We start from the raw sequence: 21,048 nt of genomic DNA on the forward strand, positions 1-21,048 counted from the left end.
TGATGATTGATAATATATATGATTATTAAATTAGGCTAAATGATAATAGTAGCATATAACGAGAAAGCAAATCTGGTTTGGTCAAAATTATATAAATATATCGGCCGTGGGTAAATGGATGCGGCTATGTGTGAACATAAGACAACAAAAGGTCGGTAAACAACAGATGCCCATCCCACATCCTTGTGTTGCTAAGGTTACCAAATGCAAGCGGCCTGTAGTAGCGCCAGAAAGCCAGAAGAGGGCAAAGTTTCCTCAGATGTGTGTAAACGAGAGATGCCGCCATCACCCAGGTAGTGACTGTCCACAAGCTGTTCATCAGTCGACACTGGAGACCGAGGGGGGTGTCTTGCATAGCTCTGCTGTCTAGAGCCTCTCCACTGTCTGAACACTGCTTTTTAAAATGGTGACTAAAACCAGAAAACAGAGCTGCGGGAAAACCCAAGCGACCTTGGTCGAACGGGACAAGAGTCCGCTTGTTATTAAAAGTAATATGAGACGAGCAGGCAGAGAGGGAAAGGGTTTCGGGAGCTTTCTGCCCAATGTGATTTCGGCCAGCAGAGCCAAGCTTGGGCTTACTCCTGGTGCTTTCATGAAACTAGGAGGCACTCTACTGCTCGGTAAGTTATCGTTAGCTAGCTAGTTAGCCTCGGTGCTCAGGCGCTAACGGTTTCCTTGCACCATGGATACAGTACTGCTGAACATACTGCCGAATACTGCGCGAGGGTGAGGTGTAACTCGGCTCGTGACTTGGGTTATAGCCCTCACTCGTAACCGCCAGTTAGCTTCACCGTTGCTAAAGTTACGGTTAGCCGCCTATCGTTACTTATCCAACATTGACGTCAGTCACATACATGGCTTTCCAATGTGTGTCGTCCCTTCTTGCAAAGTTGTTAACATGTTGCCGGGAGTTTAACGAACCCCAGAAAAATCTGCACTGATTTCCATAAAATGTCACCCGGCATCAAACCACTTGCAAGCATTTTAAGAGCCGACCGCCAGATGTTCAAAAAACACTAGTAATGTGTCATTGCAGTCTTTCAGTCAAATTAAATATCTAAGGATGTTCTTCTTTTGCAGCCGCACTTGCTGGATTTCTCCACTGGTAAGGGATTATATGTAGTGTGTGTGTGTGTGTGTGTGTGTGTGTGTGTGTGTGTGTGTGTGTGTGTGTGGGTTGACATGTACCATATTAGAAGTAATAACCTATTATATTTATGTGTGATATTTCCGCTTTAACATTATCGTGTTATTGGTTATAGTATGTAACTATATGTATACTTTTATGTCATTTATTTGATGTTATTGTGTATGTAATCAAGGGGACACCTTAATCACTTAAATGTATTTCACGTTTTCATAGCATATACATTGTCAACGTATTGGCCAACAATACTGTGAACTTGAATAAAAATGTTTTTTCTTCTCTTTGTGATTAGGTATCACCTCACGCTCCTGTTTGAAAATGACAGACATTTTTCACACTTATCTAATCTGGAAAAGGAAATGGCCTTTCGGACGGAAATGGTGAATAGCATAGAATATATCAAACTATCATTGATTCTGGCTTTTCATCCATTTTAATGACTAACAATACAAACATTACATACATTTTTTTGCCAGCACCCACAATTAATCAAAGTGCATCATAAGGTTAGCTTATTACTATGCATGGCTTTCTCTCCCACCATAATCAAGATTATTATCCTGTACACGGTGAGGTACAAGACCTTTTAAAAAAAACAGCTTATACACATTTCTTTTAACTTTCATAGGTAGGTATCTGCTGAATCTATATAATGTTTCACGCATTACATTTCTTGCCACAGTTTCCTTTCTTTATCTCTTACTTTTTCTAGCCATTTCTATGAGTCCTTTTCCACCGGCTCATCTGCTGTAACCATGTGTGTTGGCTACAGCTTTGCTTCTCCTTGTGTTCCAGGGCCTCTACTACTCTTATTACAAGACCATCATCGAGGCACCCTCCTTCCTGAACGGCCTCCATCTGGTCATGAACGACCGGCTGACAGAGTACCCGCTGGTCATCAATACCCTGAAGCGCTTCAATCTATACCCAGAGGTAATTCAGCCCATAATGTTGTCTACATTATTGTGTAATATGCATTGTTATATAGTCGTTTATATATATATATATATATATATATATATATATATGTATATATATGTCCATATTTGGTTATTTCGTAATAAGCCAAGAATAAGCAGAGTAACCCAGTACAAAATGAACAACACCCACCCCCAATGAAGCCACCACCCACAAGAAAATTACCACTGAGACGGCACAACAAAAAGCCAATATTGGATTGTTATTCAAATTATGCAGAATAAAGAATAACAACCTACCCTTCTATCCCTCCCCCTTTGCCCAATAGGTGGTCCTGGCCAGCTGGTACAGGACGTACACGGGCCTCATGGACTTCTTCGGCGTCCCCACTAAGATGTGCTGGTCCATCAACAGGGGAGAAGGACTTGCTCCCGTTGACAGCTGCGAAGGTATCGGCAGTCGTCACTTTTGTTTTATCAGCGGACACAGCATGTTCATGTGTTTGTCTTGTACACATGTCCCACACACAGTTGGACCAGTGACATCATTGGTCCGGGATTTGCTTTCTTCATTGGTCTGATCGGGAAAAATTGGTGGTCCACCCTTTTTGTTTAAAACAGAGTTGATGTTGCACACTGCGTTCTTTTGCAGAACGAGCATATGAAGCAATACTTCATTTATCAGAAAATAGCTGAGTGCAACGCTCTTCCTTTAAAGAGCCAGCGAACCCAAAAACACATTTTAAACTTGATCATTTGTCTTGAATAATCGTCAGCATAGTAAGTAATCTATGCCATTTTATCACTGTTTATCACAGTGATAAAATGTTTACTGTTTATCACTTATTTTATGAAATAAGTCCCCAATTTAGAATAAAGGGTCAAATCCTGTTTTGCCTCAGTCTCTGCGGTGTCCGAGAGACTGAGCTTTTTGAACACTTGTAGTTACATCGCTCATTTAAGCGGTCATGCACAACGACGTTACTAAAACAGTATATCATAAAGTTGGTGTGGGTCGTAACCATGGGGATAACACGCCCCGCTCTTTCCTAAAACTCTCAACCAAAAATGTGTTTTTTTTATTTGTTATCTCAGTGTTCCATTTCAACACCCTCTCCATCAAAGACAAACCTAAAATAAGCTTAAATTAAATAAAAACTGATCACTATTGAAGAACAATGGAGAGATGACTGAGAATATTAAGTCTTTATCTTTATACTGTCATTCTTCTAACTATATTCTTATGCATGTTATTTATTTCCATCTTTATCATCTCATTCTTTGTGGATGGATGAAGGATATATGAAGAATGGAAGGTGTGGACAGAATAAACTGTTAACATTGAAAATGAAAGGCCTTTAGTATAAGTGTAAAGAAAGGCACAGGATTTTCTCTTTCGATTGTTGAGCCTTGTCCCATTCTTGGCAGTAGCGATCTCACAACACAGTCTCACACTTTAGTGTTTAATAACCTGACGCAGGTCTCCTTGCTGTTGTTAAACTCCATTAGCATGCAAGTCACGCTGCATTAGACATTGCAGGGTGTGATATTAGGAGATCATTGCTTGTTCAAACACCATAACGTTTAAGAATCGCACACTGTGGGGGTGGGTGTTTGTTTTGTGGTTAAACCTGGCCTACTCTCGTAATAAGCGAGAACCTGGCTTCCTGGTGGCCTGATGTTTAAGATAAAATATTTATCCAGAGGGAAATAACTGTTCAGCATTTGCAGTACAGAGAAGGAACGGAGCATAGAGTGCAAAATAAACAAATAAATAATCAAATTGTAAAAGAGCAGTAAGGTGCAGTAGCCGTACAGCTAGAAATGTGTCTATAATAAAAATAATATAATAAATGTTATCAAGTTAACACAATTTAGTTCCAAAATACATAATGCCACAAGTAACATTACATTAAGGGCCATACATTTGAGATAAATGGCATGGAGCAAATCCAAATATCCAAGGTTAACAGTAAGGGACAGAATCAATCTGTTGTGCAATGGTGATATGTGTGCATTCAACCCATTTGTACTGGATGCTGCACACCGCAACATTGCGCAACTCTGAATCTCGTGCCGGCATCTGCGTGGCGCAGCATTGTTGATTTGCAGCATAGAATGCACATGTCATTGGTTCAAATACACATGAGGTGGGTTGATTTTTTTAAAACCACGTGACCACCCAAATGTTGTGTGGTTCGCCGGAAATCACGTTGATCAGTCAGACATACACGTGCGTTTATTGTTGTTGTCTTTTGGAGAGAGGCGAGATGGCTACGACAGAGGAGGATTTTGACAGCGAGGGCAGTGACATCGAGTTAGGAGAGAGTGAGGCGTTTGAGAAGGAGGAGGAGGTAGAGGATGATTGTGATGTACCGGATGATCTGTGTGTTGTTTTCTTGCGCGTGTTGCACGTGTTTCTTCCGTGTTCCGTTCCCTTCTCTTACTCGCGGTAGCGTTAGTGCACTGAAGTCTCACTCATGGCCAGTAATGATAGTGGTGCTATAGCCTACTGCTACTATAAATACAATAATGGCATAATGAATAAATAGCATAATAAATAGCAGTGTTTGGCAGTAGCTTCACTACTTGTAGCAAAGCTAGTAACTGACTACAATCCTCAGTAGCTTGGTGGTAGCTTCACCATATCCTGAATCAAGTAACTTTTTAATAGCCTAACTCCTTTATTGATCAAGTAGCTTGGCCACACAAGCTACAATTTTCTGGGGTATTTCTGTGGCTAAACACAGCACAATGTTTTGTAGTATAGAAAATATATGTGTGTGTGTGTGTGTCTATGTGAGTCAGTTAGTGTGTCTGTCTGTATGTGTGAGGATAATGCTGTTCAACAGCCATAGATGAGAGATGTGAGCCATGGAGCTCAGAGACTGAGACTGTTCCACGTTCCACCTCAGGACTTTCCCCACCCCTCCCCACTCCTTCCCCACCTCTCTCTCATACCAAGGTGCCTTGGTCTGTGTGATGGCATGTTTGGTATGTTTAAAATGTTATTTGTTATATTTTATACAATTTATTTATATATTTTTTCTTCCCCATCTGATTTTGAGGATTTTTAGAAAAATGTGTTGCTATGTTAGTGCTAAGGGAGCATGTTTTAATAAAACCTGTGATTCTTACCTTTAAAATGTCATTCATTTCATTTGTCTATGTGCTACAGAGGCTTAGATATTAAGGTTTTGGTAGACGTTGACAATTCTTAGTATTTTTTCAGAAAACCCTCAGGTTATCCTAGAATAACATAGGTTTTTATAGGTGTTTTTAGCAGGCGCTTTAGGAGTCATACAACACATGACTCACCTCATGGGTTAAAAAATCTGCTGTAATGTTAAAGATTTGTCAGTATGCAAACCTTATTATTCATTTCTGTCAAAATTGCTCCTTTCTTTGCAACAGTAGTAGAACTGTGTGTGTGTGTGTGTGTGTGTGTGTGTGTGTGTGTGTGTGTGTGTGTGTGTGTGTGTGTGTGTGTGTGTGTGTGTGTGTGTGTGTGTGTGTGTGTGTGTGTGTGTGTGTGTGTGTGTGTCCCATCCTCTAGGCCTGGGCGACCCAGCATACTTTTATGTGACCTTTGTGTTCCTCCTGAACGGCTTCATGATGAGCTTGTTCTTCATATATGGCGCATACCTCAGGTATCTTCCCTTGACCTTTCACCTACCTACAAAATATAACATTTAACTTTGCATTCAGTGGATAGAACTGTTTGAGGGATTCAAATATGTATGCAAGGGGAAAAGGTAAACGCTGATGTTGTTGTCCTTGTGTTTCCTGTCTTTCTTCTGCCTCCCCAGTGGAAGTCGCTTGGGAGGCCTGGTCACCACTGTGTGTTTCTTCTTCAACCACGGAGAAGTGAGCGCACACACGTACAAGCACACATGCACACGCACACAAAGATAAATCAGTGCAGCAACACAAACCCGCACACCTCCTGTAAACCAGACGGAAATTCTGTATTTTGCTTGGTGAGAAATAAACACTGGCTTTCCACACATTTAGATGTCTGTATGTGTATGAAATGCGTTTGTGATTGCCTTGCCAACCCACACATCCATTAATTTTTGACAGCTATATCCTTAGTGGTCTAGTCCAAGCATATGCTAACCTCCCTGGTGCTGATTGTGAGTGTCTGTGTGCACCCCACTGTTCGTTTACTGTAGGGTAGCAACACAAAAGTAGCTTGTAGTCCTCTCCATACTTGAAAAGAAAACATTTTTACAACATGTTTGATGAGTGGGTAGTGTAATAACATACTGTCATATGATCAGACATTACGCACAACTAGCTGCTTAATCTGTCTACTTCTGCTTTCTGTGCGGATCTCCTTCAGAGAAAGTTTCTGATCTTCCAGTCTATTTTGCTCCATCATGAATGCCTCAATTTGTGTCACTGCAAATTAAGCGTATTCATTTTGCTCTTGGATGACAAAATACAGATGCACCTTGTTTTTAAGTGATAAACTGATAAACCTAATAACATTACTTCCAACTGAATTTGCATTGACTTAGCAGGACAGACCATGACTCCCCTTAAAGAATAATTGCTTGTCCTTGAAAAGCAGTTGTAATGCAGAGGTTTGCTCTCCTCCTCTACAGTCAAGTTTGGAATCCCATTTAAGCATCCCAATACACCTCTAATTCCATTGTTGCTGATAATGTGATATGGAAATCTCAACCATTTGCATATTCTTTTTTCAGCAAGGTTAAATCATTCGTCATCATTTTTTTATAATAACCAATCCATGTATATGTCTATTTGTATAATCCTAACAGTACTGGGTTTGAATCCTAATGTCTGTAGCCTAACAGTAGGCATCCTTGAGCAAGTTGTCTTTCACTACTGGGTGAAAAGATACTGCCTTTATCATTTTCGTCTTTACTCTTTCTTTATTTTCGGCTTTGCATTTTGTGTATTTATACGTCCTCACTCTAAGCTTCCATCTCCATTCAGAGCGATCCAAATCAGGGATCATGAGCTTCTGTCTATTCTACATTGTGTGTGTGTGTGTGTGTGTGTGTGTGTGTGTGTGTGTGTGTGTGTGTGTGTGTGTGTGTGTGTGTGTGTGTGTGTGTGTGTGTGTGTGTGTGTGTGTGTGTGTGTGTGTGTGTGTGTGTGTGTGCGCGCGCGCGTGCGCGTTCCCAGAGCACTCGTGTGATGTGGACCCCACCTCTGAGGGAGAGCTTTGCGTATCCCTTCCTGGTCATGCAGATGCTGCTGCTCACCTACATCCTACGGTAAAAGTGGGTCTTTTTGGGTGTGTATGTGTGTATTTTAACTAAAGAACAGAAATAACATATTCAGAAAAATCTGAAATAGTCTGGATTATTTTTTCTCCTCAGAAGCCCTTTATGTTATCTTAAGGGATTTGGTCATGGATATTTTCGGTCACCGCTTTGGCTTCTTAAGACTGCGCTGCATAGATGCCGGCCTTGGATTGCACTGAATGGATGAACTCTGTACATGCTGTGTGCGCATGCACATTATGTGTATGCACGTTGTATGTGTGTCCAACAGTCATGAGCATGTGAACATTTTTAACGTGTGTGTGTGTGTGTGTGTGTGTGTGTGTGTGTGTGTGTGTGTGTGTGTGTGTGTGTGTGTGTGTGTGTGTGTGTGTGTGTGTGTGTGTGTGTGTGTGCTGTCCCATGGGTCCAGGACAAAGAGCCCTAGTAGAACATCCATGGTGGCCCTGGGGGTCTCCACACTGTGCTTCATGCTTCCCTGGCAGTTTGCCCAGTTCGTGCTGCTCACCCAGGTACCGATGTTTTAGTTTGATGCGAGTCAAAGTGACACAGAACAACACGCTCCCCATCTTTTGGCCTTTTTCGCTCCGACGACTGCTTTATGCAGACGTCGCGCCGCCATGGAGAATTCTTAGGAGCTGCTGCTTCATCCATCTCTCGAGAATGTAACCCCCACCCCCCCTTGTCTTCCCTTGCCTATTTAATGGCCGTATGGTAGCGTTCATTTTCCTGTAGACCATTCGCTGCATGGAGGAAACTCTATAGAAATGTATCAAAGCTCCAAACAATTTGCCTGTCCATTTTCCGCATCAGCTCATGTCCTTGCGACCCGGGCTGGCCGTGCGGTATAGTAGTATAGTATAGTATAATCCAGGTTTAATCCCAGTGATCGCACTGGGAGTGCATGGCAGCACTCGTGGGTGCCTGTTGAGGCCTGCCGAGTGTGCAACTGGCCAATCTAAATTTGCTGCTGAAATAGCTCAGGAATCAATTCAAAAGCGTGTGCTAGGGCTGTACGGTATGGACTAAAATTGATATCACGGTATGATTGGAGACATAGACGGTACGGTATTACGTCACGGTATGTTAATTTTATATTCTAATTTCGATATAAATGCTTCTGAAAGGGTAAAATACTGGTTAGGCAGCTATTTTTGTATTATTAGGAAATACTTCACATAGTAGGCCTACAGAAGTATTTTAAGAACATTTATTGAGCAAAACTGCAATAGAAAAAAATGCTAAATCTTTTCTTTTTTTTTAAGTTACTTCCAGTATGGATAGTATGGATTTCTTTAATTTCTTGGTCGCGGACCTTGCCGTATAGTTTTGGCATCTCAATTTGGCTGAAGTGTGTGCGGGCAGATAACGCGTACCTGGGATCGAGTGTTTTGATCGTCTCTTTCAACATTTTGAAAGGGAACCATGTCCTTACACAGGTAAACAGTGACGGCGTTTGTTATCTTGCTGGCTTTATACAAATAACACCGCTGGCTTTATTTGTCGTAAGGACTGGCTTTGGAAAATACCTGCGGAAGCGATGTCTGAGATGCAGAGACAGCTTCACGCTACCAGCGTCTGTCTCGTACGGTGAATGAGAGCTCATGAAGGGACTATTGCGTGCCTGCGTGCTTGCGCAATAGCATACTGCCTGAGAAGGCAGTATCGCTGTCAAATCAGTCCCTGGGAAAAATAACGTTGCGCCGAATTGAAAAAAGGAACTACGTTTCGTTACCATATTTGCAGTAGTTTCGCATAACTTTACTTTTCACATGAAAAATAAGTTACGTTACTGTATTTACGTTACTTACGGTCACACCGGTCTCACGGTATAGTAAAAATCCATACCGTAGCGCAAATTCACACCGGTGTACTTTCTATACCGTACACCCCTAGCGTGTGCCATCTGAAGTAGCTGGCTGGTACATTAAACCATCCATTAGTGTTTCGAATAAATTGCAGCGTTTTTCCATTTATCATGCCCATAATACAAACTTATTGTACTGGACTGTTTTTACTGCTGTTTTTACTACTGTTTTTTTACTATTGAAGCAAAACTGGAGAGCTTAATGGTAATCATAGCAATACATTTAACTTGTCCTAGAGTATACTGGATGTCCAGTCCTAGTGTGATGATACCTTGCAGTTAATATCTGCCCCGTATTGACCGTATCCACACTGCCTAACCTCATACCATTGAGACACAAGTCTCAATGGTGGCAGGATATCATTGCTACTAGCCATGGATTTGTACTTTGAGCCAATGTTTGTCCTGAGCTGATTTTCGGTTGTGCTTCTTTGTTCTGTCCAGGTGGCCTCTCTGTTTGCCTCCTACATACTTGGCTACCTCAGCCCCACCAAGCTGCAGTCCATCCTGGTGACCCACATGGTAGGAGACTGTACGCCTGCACTGGGAAACTAATTGAAAGAAGAACAACCACGTCCAAAATACAGTTGGAATGACCCAAAGCTGCATTCATTGATTTATAAAGCACACTGCAGATGAATCTTTAAAACAAACAAACCCAACAGCTTGGTTCACTCTGCTCCCTCTAGCTCTATTTCCATGGTTTCACCACATCTGTTCCTCAATTTCAACACTGCTCAGCAAAGGGTCGTCTTTTCAGTTCAGCAAAAAACATTTTCATGACGATATATATTTTTTAAAAGTTGTTTAAATTTTTTTTTTTGTTTTGTTTTTAAGACGTGTAAATTGGAAGCAACATGACGCAAAGCGTTTGAGATTTTCTTTCCAGTCTCATGGAAGCCTTTGTGTATCACGTTTTGTGTGTCGTCTATATGAGGTCTGTATGTGTTTGTGAACGAGGGACGATCCAAGCATCTCCTCCACATTCCTTTGCCCCTAATCCTCCTCTGCATGCTGGGCTAGGAGCCAGGGTGTGGAAGCCAGAGGCTTGGAGCCCCAGCGATAAGAAAGTCATCCAGAGATGGTGGAGATCTTAGTCCAGGGGAGGGCATGCAGGCAGTGCATAATTCAAACGGCTTGGCAGTGGTGATTCCTGTGCACGCGTGTGTGTCTGTATTTCCATGAATAACAAATGCAGCCAGGCAGAAGCATGGGTTTCCCCTGTGACCTACGTGGCTGCCAAATCTTCAGTTGAGTTGGCCCACCGTATGAACGCACAGCCGTTGCTCCTTTTTAACATAGCTACGCTCAGTCTTGGTGAACGCTTAGTTTTTCATCACTTTTGGTCTCTTCTAATTATTGATGACAATATTTCATACAACCCCTCCCTCTCCCTTAATGATTGACTAACTTGCATACTAACAACAAGATTCCTCTGTTTCAACTCTTGAGGGGCGAATCTACTAGGGATCGTTGCTATGCGACTGTTTAAGTCCTGTGAGAGATGAATATTTCTGACAAATTATGCAGGGCTTGTTTTGTCTGATCTCTTGAGTGTGTGTGTGTGTATGTATGTATGTTTGTGTGTGTGAGAGAGAAATATGCCTCTCCGGCAGCAACAATAGGGACACGCTTTTGTCATAACAAAGTAGATGTGGTTTGTTTGTTTCCTCCCTCTGGTGTCATTGTCATTACACAGATGAGCTGCCTAACGACTGGATTCAGCATCCCAGTGTGAAGCTGGTGGTTTCCACACCACTGGGAGGCAAAGCAGACTGCGGTTGACTGACACATCGTTCTCTCTCCGTCTCTCCCTGGTTGCCTTCTGCAGATCGCTCTTGCCGTGTGTTTCCTCCTGATGTTTGGCAACTCCATGTTGCTCACCTCCTTCTACGCCTCCTCTCTGCTCTCCATCTGGGTGAGTCAGTGCTCTGCTTCCCCGAGGGGGGGTTGTGTGTGTGTGTGTGTGTGTGTGTGTGTGTGTTACCCGTGCAGTGATGAGCACGAGCACCAACACGTTGATTGGGAGCAGCAGGGTCTTGATGTAGCGCAGCGGAGTCTGAGACAGACGGGGACAGGTGTAAGTAGTGGCTCAACATATATATGGATGCGGAACAGAACAACAAGCTAACTTTTGTCTGGATGAATTATATATGCAGGCAGAATCTAAAGTCACAAAGAGCAACAGTATATAGTGAGTCAGTGCTCTGCTTCCCTGAGGGGGGGGGGGGGGGGGGGGGGTGTGTGTGTGTGTGTGTGTGTGTGTGTGTGTGTTGACATCTACAACAGACAATTTTGCAGACAGATTCAAAGTCCTCTGAGGCCATTAGCCACCAACATACACGCCCGTCTCAAAGGATTTTCATTAACTTAGCCTTGTCCTTCACATTTCAACACTATTCAGTAAACTCTGTCGAAGAACCCAAAGAACGACTGACAAGCCTAAAGCCTCACTCCCCTGCAAAGAAAACTATAGCTCATAGTCTGATCTTTGCTTTATGGCCATTCTGCCGCTTCTTAACTTAACTTATTATACATTGGGTGTATAGGATATTCCTTGTGTTTTTATCTTTTGTTGTGATTCAGCGGATTTAATTGTTTGGATGGTATGTTGTTGTCTTGGCAGGCCATCATCGCATTTAAGGACAGTTTCACAGCAGTCTGCAGACCCGGGATCATCACTTGGGTACGCCCTGCTTGTCATGTAACTGAAAAATTTGCTGAATTGAATGGTTCTTCATCTTAAAATGCAGGTCATGGAAAACACTGTGTCCATTGAGGAACTTATACTTGATAGTTGTATGCTTCACTTTGGGAGTTGGTGCATTTGGCAAAACAGTGGAAAGGTTGTTTTTTCTGTCTGTCACTGCAGCTGTTTAGAGGATTTCAAGCTGACCACACCCATGATATGATATCTATCCGCCCAACGCTGGCCGTTGTGAACCGTTAGTCATTGCGAACATTTGGATATAAATCCAAGTTGGTTTGAATGATTCATTTTATTAATATCACTTTTTTCATTCCTCTCTGTGATGTCTGAGACTTGCAGCGGCTGGGTGCAACTCTATATTATGAGTGATGGTGCTCATTTTTTATTGGTTTATTTATACAAAAACTGAAGAATGATTCCTGATGGCTTGGCAAACACTTTTGTTTATGAAAGGTAGTCGGAGTAATGCAAGGCTGTGCGAGTAGAAAGGCTTCTGCTGCATCAACCGATTCATCACCTCGGCAGCGATATCTGTACCTGTGATTTGTCATAAATGGCAAGCACTTGTAAAGATGGAGTAGGTGCTAAAACTGTCATCAGTAGTGGAAGTACTAAAAGCTTCATCACATCCGTTGACTCGATAAACATAATAACATAAATACACAGTGTTGAAATGTCTACTCTGCAGCGGGAGAAATGACTTGTAAGCATGACAGCTCCTGTATGCTTTTAAGATCTGTTTGTCGATAGAGACTGATGCGTGTTTTGATATGGATATAGTCTGCCTATTTTTGGTTGGCCAGCCACAAGCAGATCAGCAGTGTGATCCAAAGGAAATGATAACCCTCAAGTGTATAATGCCAATGTAGGTTTTTCTCCTTATAACCCTCCACCTTCTCCACCCCCCCCCCCCCCCCCAGTCCATGCAGGGCCTGGCTTGGGTGGGCTTCACATTGGTGCTCAAGTTCCTGTTGTCCACCGTGCTGGGATCCTCCGATGACGTAAGCCATTGTTGCTTTGATGAAGTTAGTTGCATTAGGCTGAGGGAGAGAATGATATTGCGAATGTAAAGCAGTGGCCTGCATACTTTTCTATATTCATCTTTTGCTATACATGATATATTAAAGTATGGTCGTCAGGGAGGCATCCCGCTCAGAATATCTGATCCATATGTTTCTGTATTTACATTTGTCACTTGTATGTTGTTTCTGATGGAGGCGTCCACTAAGTGAGATGACCTCACCCTCAGTGTTGAGCCCGGGTGAGGCGTGGGGTCGAGCTGTGACGTGTTCCCTGTGTTCCTGTAGGCTCACATCAGCGGCCTGATCAAGTCTAAGTTCACCAGCTACCAAGACTTCCACACGCTAATGTACACCTGCGCCGCTGAGTTTGACTTCATGGAGTTGGAGGTAGTGTTTAATACATTTTATGTTTTGTACTGTTTATTTAGTTAATCAATAACATTAAAAAGAAGGGTACATTTTGTACCCTTTTTTATTTGTATAGTTTTTATTGCATTAAAAAAAGTATTGTATGGTTCTGTATGTTTTTTTTAAAGGCAAGCGAAAAAGGATACTTCATGTGTTATCATGTTTAGCACGGGGTGGGAAAATATGGTGACATCGTAAATGTCACTCTGTGTCCTGGTGAAATGTCAGCCATTCAGAGCCCAGCGACCTGCTGTTTAGTAGCAGGGCGCTAACAGGCCCTTGACCGCTGTGTTTGTTTGTGTGTGTGCGTGCATCTCATTTAGTAAAGGTTATGGACTATATACTGTTGCTCTTTGTGACTTTAGATTCTGCCTGCATATATAATTCATCCAGACAAAAGTTAGCTTGTTGTTCTGTTCCGCATCCATATTTGAGCCACTACTTACACCTGTCCCCGTCTGTCTCAGACCCCGCTGCGCTACATCAAGACCCTGCTGCTCCCAATCAACGTGTTGGTGCTCGTGCTCATCGCTGCACGGGTAACACACACACACACACACACACACACACATACACATACACATACACACACACATACACACACACACAAAGCACAGATACCAACGCTTAATTAGTGTCTTATTTGCATGTCATTAATAAACAAAAAAAAGCTGGATGTTCCATGAATTCATGAATAATACATGAAGCTAAAAATATACCCGTGTCACCTACTGCCTTGTCAATTTTCACAAAACGACAGCTTGACAACTGCAGCCAAGCTGAGGCCAGTGTTGCACGTGTTGCAGATGATCTGCAATGAAATTAGAAACAGAACTGGGGCCAGTTTGTTGTAGAATCCGACATGCAGAGCCAAAGGGGAGATTGCTGATGCATACCATTGTTAATTTAACGTGATGTCTTTCTCTCTCTGTCTCTCTCTCTTTTTCTCTCAATTCAAATTAATTTCTAAGTCTGGGAAAAGTAAATTAGCATTGCCAGAGCACGTGAAATTAGCAACACAACTGTTGAAGTGGTCAAAAATACAATGACAATCTAAACCTATTTGTTTATGTCCCTCTTTAGACGATACAGGATGTGTATCACTTCCTGGTCCATGGAGACGTGGCCAACACCTCCAAGTCTGAGAGTGAGCTTGAGGAAGAGGAGTGAGTGTCCGTTACACTGCTTGTGCTATTTGTTCACTCTACATTTGAGTGATGCAACCAGGGTCCAAAGTAAACACCTTTTGATTTGACCATTTGGCAGGTACAAATCCTTGGTTGCTGTCAAAAGAATTGCATGGACATTAGATTCTTTCACTTTTAGTTAAAAAGTACATTTTTGGACCTTGACAGTAAGGTGGATGCCAAAGTATTGGAAGGGAAGCTGGGTGTCCTTGTACAGTTAGAATACACAGTCTGAATATATCTATGCAGTCTGGAAACCTTGCAAAACTCTGTCTCACAGTCTTATCTTTAACATTTCGACGCGGTGACCTACGGCATTACTTTAAACATGTAAAAATTTTCCCCGTAATGTATTAGTCTCTAGGCACTGTGCCCAGAGATAGCAGGGCTGTTTTCTGCCTCAGCGACCCAAACTCATTCTGTTCTATTTTGCTTCTTCCAGACCGGAACTGATAGCCAAAGGAGAGGTGAGCGAGCGCACACTGCCCTATCTCTCTCTATCTCTGCAAGGTATTAGTGAGCGGAAACAGCAGCAGCAGCCGTGTTCTCGTCCTTGTGCCTTCCTGTGAGTGAATGCTTCTGTAGCTGCCGGCTCATCCTCTGGCTCCCTTCTCTTGGTTCTCCACTGGGAAATGAAAGCCAATGTTTCTCTTGCCCTGGAATTCAATCCCAAACCCCAAACCGCCTTTTATTTAGTCTTTTTTTCTCTTTATCGCTTATTTTTTCAATGCTATCTCTCGTGAGTCATATGGCTGCCACGTGTCTCTCTGTCTCTGTCTCTTTTTATCACTTGCTCTCTCCATACTCTCTATTTATTGCTTTCTTATCTATTCATCACGCCCCCCCCCTTTCTATGGCTCTATTGCGCTGTTGAGTTATCTTGTACACGCACACACAAACAAGTGCAAACACAAATATGTGCACACATACATATACATGCACGCACACACTCACACACACACTCACACACACACACACACACACACACACACACACTGCAGAGTTTATTGTGTGGCTTGGAACGGGTGTTGCACAAATGCAATGTTAAAGATTATTATTGTTATGAATCACTGTCTGCTGTCTGCATTTGGTGTCTGCTCCTCCAGCTGGTGTACCACGGTCTTCAGCTGGTGGCGTTCTCCCTGCTGGCCGTCCTAATCATGCGTCTCAAGCTCTTCCTCACCCCTCACATGTGCATCATGGCCGCCCTCATTTGCTCCAAGCAGGTGACCGATTTAGTCTGTTTTTGTTTTATTGTGATTTTTGAATGAATGAATATAGTTATGCATTGTTATTCTCACTTCTCAATGTGAACGTATTTGTAGTCAAATGGAATTATTGAGTGTTTTATTGTTGCTCCCCTCTCGCTTTTCTCTGCGTCTCTGTCACTTTCTCACTCTCTTTCTCTCTCTCTTGCTCTGTGTCACTCCCCATCCACCTCTCTCCCTCTCCACTTCCCTTTTTCTCTCTCCCTCTTTGTCACGCCCCTCCTCTCTCCCTCTCCACTCCCCTTTCACTCTCTTCCTCTTTTTCACTCCCCCGCCACTCACTTCCTCTCCACGGCCCTTTCTCTCTCTTCCTCTGTGTCACTCCCCCCTCTCTCTTCCTCTCTCTCCCATACTCCTCTCTTTTCTACCTCTTCCTCCCTCTCTTTCTACCTATCCTCCCTCTCTTTCTCTATATCTGTGTCTCTGTCTCTTTCGCTTTTTATCTCCCTCTCTCCTTCTTCCCCTCCCTCTCTCCCTCCAGTTGTTCAGCTGGGTGGGGGAGAGGTCCAGGCTCCAGGTGGTGGTGTTTGCCTTTCTGTCCGTCATGGCCGTACAGGGCGTTGCCAACCTGCAGGCCCAGTGGGGGATCATGGGGGAGTTTAGCAACATGCCCCAGGAGGAGCTGCTCGACTGGATCCAGGGCAACACCAAGCCCGGTGGGTACTGCTGCTGATGGGGCTGGTGGTGCCCACACTGTTGCAGCAGTGTTTTCTGCTTTGTAGTGGGGCTTTGGTAAATTAGACATTGTAGTAGCTATATTGCAAAAAAGTAGTTACATTGTAGGTATTTTAGCTCTCTCTCCCTACCTCCCTCCCTCTCTATCTGTCACTCTGCCCCTGCTCTATATCTCTTACTCTTCCCTTGCCACCTCCCTTACCACAACTAACACTGTCCTTGAATCTCTCCCACCGTCTGTCTACAGATGCAGTGTTTGCTGGAGCAATGCCCACGATGGCCAGTGTAAAGCTATCGACCGGCAGGGCCATCGTTAACCACCCACACTATGAGGATGCCGGGCTAAGGTAGGCCAGCACTGTAGCAAAACCAGAAAACTAAGGTTAGCTAGCAGTGCACTGTAGCATCACCAGGGCTAAAGACAGCTAGCACTGTAGTATAACTAGGGCTTTGGTCAGCTAGCAGTGCACTGAAGCATTATTACTAGGGCTAACGTCAGCTAGCACTGTAGTATAGCCAGGGCTTTGATCGAATACCACTGTAGCATTTCCAGGCTAAGTTCAGCTAGCACTGTAGCCTTTGTTTTTGTTGTGGTAGGTTATCTACAAACCATCCCCTGTCCAAATATTTGATTCCAAAGCTCTACAGTGAAGCCTTGTTTTGCTTAGTTCTGAGTTTGGCAGTTTTCAGAAATGTATGGACAAAAGGCAGAGTTTACTCCTATATTTCTGTAAAATACTTATTAACAGTTAACTTAGAAGAGTAAGTTATTATTATTAGAAGTTATTCCATCAACAAGACAAGAAATTACTGTGATGCTTAATGGCAGACATCCCCATAAGGTTAGTGTGTGTGTGTGTGTGTGTGTGTGTGTGTGTGTGTGTGTGTGTGTGTGTGTGTGTGTGTGTGTGTGTGTGTGTGTGTGTGTGTGTGTGTGTGTGTGTGTGTGTGTGTGTGTGTGTGTGTGTGTGTGTGCGCGCGCGCGCAGAGAGAGGACCAAGCTGGTGTACTCGATGTATAGCCGCATGTCCGGGGAGACAGTCAAGAGCAACCTCAAGCAACTCGGGGTCCACTACTTTGTGCTGGAGGACTCCTGGTGCACAAGGAGGACCAGGTATGAGACACACACAAAAGATCTGCAAGAGAGGTTGATGTTCCCAAAAGCCATTTTGTGGACCTAGAGTTGATCCATGAGCAAACCACTGTGGCTCCACATTCACAGAATGAACCACCGTCTGCATACGGACCAGCGCAGACCTAGACCATCCCATCATTTCTCTGTAAATATCCCTCCTCCTGTCCTCCCTCCTCTCCCCTGTGTGTGTGTGTGTGTGTGTGTGTGTGTGTGTGTGTGTGTGTGTGTGTGTGTGTGTGTGTGTGTGTGTGTGTGTGTGTGTGTGTGTGTGTGTGTGTGTGTGTGTGTGCCAGGCCCGGCTGCAGCATGCCAGAGATCTGGGACGTGGAGGACCCCCAGAACACCGGCAAGGTCCCTTTCTGCAGTCTGGTGAACAAAGACGCCCGGCCTTACTTCTCCACCGTCTTCCACAACAACGTCTACAAGGTCCTCAAAGTGCCCAGATAACGGCTATCTTCCTTTGTGTGTGTTTTTCTTCTTTGTATTGGTATATACCGTATATATCTCCCCCTGTGGGTCCCAAACTCTCTGTCTGGGAGTGACCTACTACCCCAAGCCCAAACCAGTGTTGATGTTTATATCCAATGAGGAGGACTAAGTCGGGTTGGTCCAGGATGGATCCTCCACTACCAGTGGATGCTCCTCACATGGCCAGTGGTTCCAGTGTTGAAGAACCTCTAATTTCACCCATGGTCCCGCTTTTGCTGAATTCGCGTTCTCTGAAGGCTTATTTGGAGAACATGTTTTCATTGATTTGCGGTACAGTTGAATTGCAGTGTTTTATTCTGTAACTTAGCGTTTGGATGTAAATGAACCGTGTATGTAAGTGTGTAAATGAGCTGTTGAAGAGGTTCACTTCAGTCAATATATCAACCTTTCCAAGTATGTTCGTTTTAAGAGCCTTTACAACAGTTGCGTGAGCAGATGCTGGTGTTGCCAAGTGTTTTCTAAGTATTTTACGGACCGCATATCAATCAGGCCAGCTACACACAAGTGTGATCACATGGTACTCCATTAAGCTCCCTCTAGGCCAGATTCACTAATGTAGATCTTCTTTTAGCAGAATTAGTGCCAATCTTTATAGTTAGTATGTCTAGAGGCTTTATAGGTTCCCAATGGAACACATTGTTATTTATTTTCTGTATTGTTCAATTAGTATAAATTGTAGGGTTATTGATATTCATCTAACAATAGAAAGTCGTCATTTTCTCCCTAGGTTTTTGTTTTGTTGGTCGGTAGCATTTAATTCCTTAAATTGAAGCAACCTTTGTTTACACTTGAAGCCCAGCATAATAATATTATTTTTGCTTTCTACGGAGCACCCTTTGCCAAAAAGTGTAGCTTTGGTCCGTCAAACGTGGCCTTTCCAGCTGAGTTAAATAGGTGGGTTTTGGTGGCATTCACAACATAGTCATTTTGTGACTATGTTCTGCTGTCATTTAGTATTAGTTATTCATTTAGGGACTCAGTATTAGAAATGCACTACAACACTTAAGATTTAGTCCACAGCCCCTGTGCCATATGTTAGAACATGAGCCATTGAGTCATGAGTCATTGCATTGGCTTGGTTTACCTGTGATGTATTTGGATTAGGGTTGCAGGATGGCTGCGTCCCACAACAGCAAATTGCCAATCTTGTTTTCTTTCAAAGCCCCCACCATCGCTAGCTTCTCGATTGATTTGGCCTAGGGGAGGGGAAAGGAGGCCAGCATCGTAACCAGTGGGAGCACCTGTTAGTCACAAGCCTTAATGCTATGAAAACTGTGATCTCTTTTCTTGGTGACAGTATTTAACTCTACATTCTCGGGACCAAGATTTTATTTTATTTTAAATTTCTGTGTTGGTATGTTATATTGCGTGACCCATGGTGTAAAGGCACAGTTTAAGTGAGCCTGAGGGAAAAACACCTGCTACTCTTTCGTGGTAAACATTTTCACAGTTTACATTCAAAAGTACATTATATGAAAAGAACAAAATAGTATTAGTATGAGTAGATGTAAGACCTGAGGTGGTGTTTCAACAAAGTTATCTTTTTATCTTTGTTCATTCATTACCATAGGTTTTAATTCATGCTCTGTCATCAGTTACTTTGCCCTTTGATGAGTGAGACTGTGACGTTGCTGACTGTATTTTATACAGTCCATGGCAGGCTTTGTTCCCAATGTCTTTTTATAATGTGTCTATTTTTGTCTGCATTTTAAATGAATAAAAATGTTTTTATTAAGAAATTGAAATTGTTCAGAATTTCTTTTAATTAAGTTAATGGCTTGATTTTTTTAAACGCCTCATCAACAGCACACATGATTAAAAAAACCGACTGTCCTAAAACCATACTACAGTATATCAGTACGCTATCTGTATTTTTTTCTTCTGATAAACAAGGCACGTTTCTGTTCATTGTCCCCATCTACTGGTCACCATTAACATGACATTAGGGATACATGCAATAGAGGGAGCATATAAAAGCATGTAATATCTGCGGTCCGTGCCATAGTTTAAAACCATTTAATTTTTTCAAACAGGGAAAGGTAGGTCAAATAATAAATGAACCCCTTTTGAGTAGGCCTAATTTGCAAACATTTTTGTGGAAGCCTAATTTTCAAATACCCGTGGTGTTATCGTACACATCAGTAAGGCAGCTCAGTAGTCAAATTTATATGGTTGAAAAGGCGGAATAAAGAAAACCCTAAACTCGGCAATTCGGGAGATTTTCCTTTCAGCTCCCGCTTTGTAAAAGATCCTAGGTCGGTGTATCCTGTATTTTATTTAGATAAATGTAAATAAGAATGTATATTCTTGTCCCACTGTCAATCTCAACAATTAATGAAGATGTTAGCTTGCAGTTCCAAGAGAGTGCTATGTGTGTAAGCATTGCCACAAACCAGTGGGTATATTTACATAATAGTATGTGTGAAATTTTTCTTCAGCTTTTCTTCATGCTCCTCTGAAATATGTATTTCGTGAATTGTCAGCCTATTCAAAAACCATCTTCTTAAAGTGTAATCTTAAAAAAATGTACCAAGAAAACCATTTGATCAACAAAAAAGGAGTAACCATTATATATATAAGAAAGGGTAAGTATTTTCTTTTAAACTTAAGGATGTTCAACATAATAGTTAGGACCGGACCACATTTAACACGTCAATATAGATATTAACACTAACACTGTGGTCTACTGCACTATAGTGCGGTGACTACCACTGTTCTAATGTTTTCCCATTATTCATATTGGCATAATTGTGCACAAATAAGTTAAACAAATTTGAGGTTGTGGATGCATATTGTCGGTTGTATTTTCCTGTATTGGTCACTGGGGTAGTATAGTTTAGTGTATTTTATAGCAGGACACGTACCCAATAATTTCATTAATACAGTAAATAAATGATGCAATGATACAATGTACAATAGGATGATAATTCAACCTAAATTTAGTAATATTATCTAATTGATCAAT

The 21,048-nt window shown here is 42.5% G+C and overlaps 1 protein-coding gene across 1 annotated transcript; it reads left to right on the forward strand.

Moving 5' to 3' along the window:
• Nucleotides 1-345: 345 nt before the first annotated feature.
• On the forward strand, nt 346-19,809 carry dpy19l1l (dpy-19-like 1, like (H. sapiens)). Its single transcript, XM_084471388.1, has 22 exons — nt 346-620; nt 1,081-1,105; nt 1,440-1,527; nt 1,943-2,080; nt 2,394-2,514; nt 5,621-5,714; nt 5,874-5,931; nt 7,222-7,313; nt 7,735-7,834; nt 9,634-9,711; nt 11,021-11,107; nt 11,816-11,875; nt 12,820-12,900; nt 13,207-13,308; nt 13,797-13,868; nt 14,413-14,495; nt 14,959-14,983; nt 15,623-15,742; nt 16,266-16,440; nt 16,707-16,806; nt 17,448-17,573; nt 17,888-19,809. The coding sequence occupies exons 1-22, from the start codon at nt 404-406 to the stop codon at nt 18,039-18,041; spliced, it is 2,196 nt and encodes a 731-aa protein (XP_084327514.1). The 5' UTR covers nt 346-403; the 3' UTR covers nt 18,042-19,809.
• The last annotated feature ends 1,239 nt before the right edge of the window (nt 19,810-21,048 follow it).

The sequence above is a fragment of the Micromesistius poutassou genome (genome assembly GCF_964030765.1).
Source record: "Micromesistius poutassou genome assembly, chromosome: 8".
Taxonomy (NCBI): domain Eukaryota; kingdom Metazoa; phylum Chordata; class Actinopteri; order Gadiformes; family Gadidae; genus Micromesistius; species Micromesistius poutassou.

Excerpts from the sequence above, each read along its gene's own strand:
- dpy19l1l (XM_084471388.1), top strand. The coding sequence starts at position 404 with ATGGTGACTAAAACCAGAAAACAGAGCTGCGGGAAAACCCAAGCGACC. Across the intron at positions 2,515-5,620 it reads TCCCGTTGACAGCTGCGAAG|GCCTGGGCGACCCAGCATAC; the intron begins GTATCGGCAGTC and ends CCCATCCTCTAG. Across the intron at positions 16,441-16,706 it reads CCAGGGCAACACCAAGCCCG|ATGCAGTGTTTGCTGGAGCA; the intron begins GTGGGTACTGCT and ends GTCTGTCTACAG.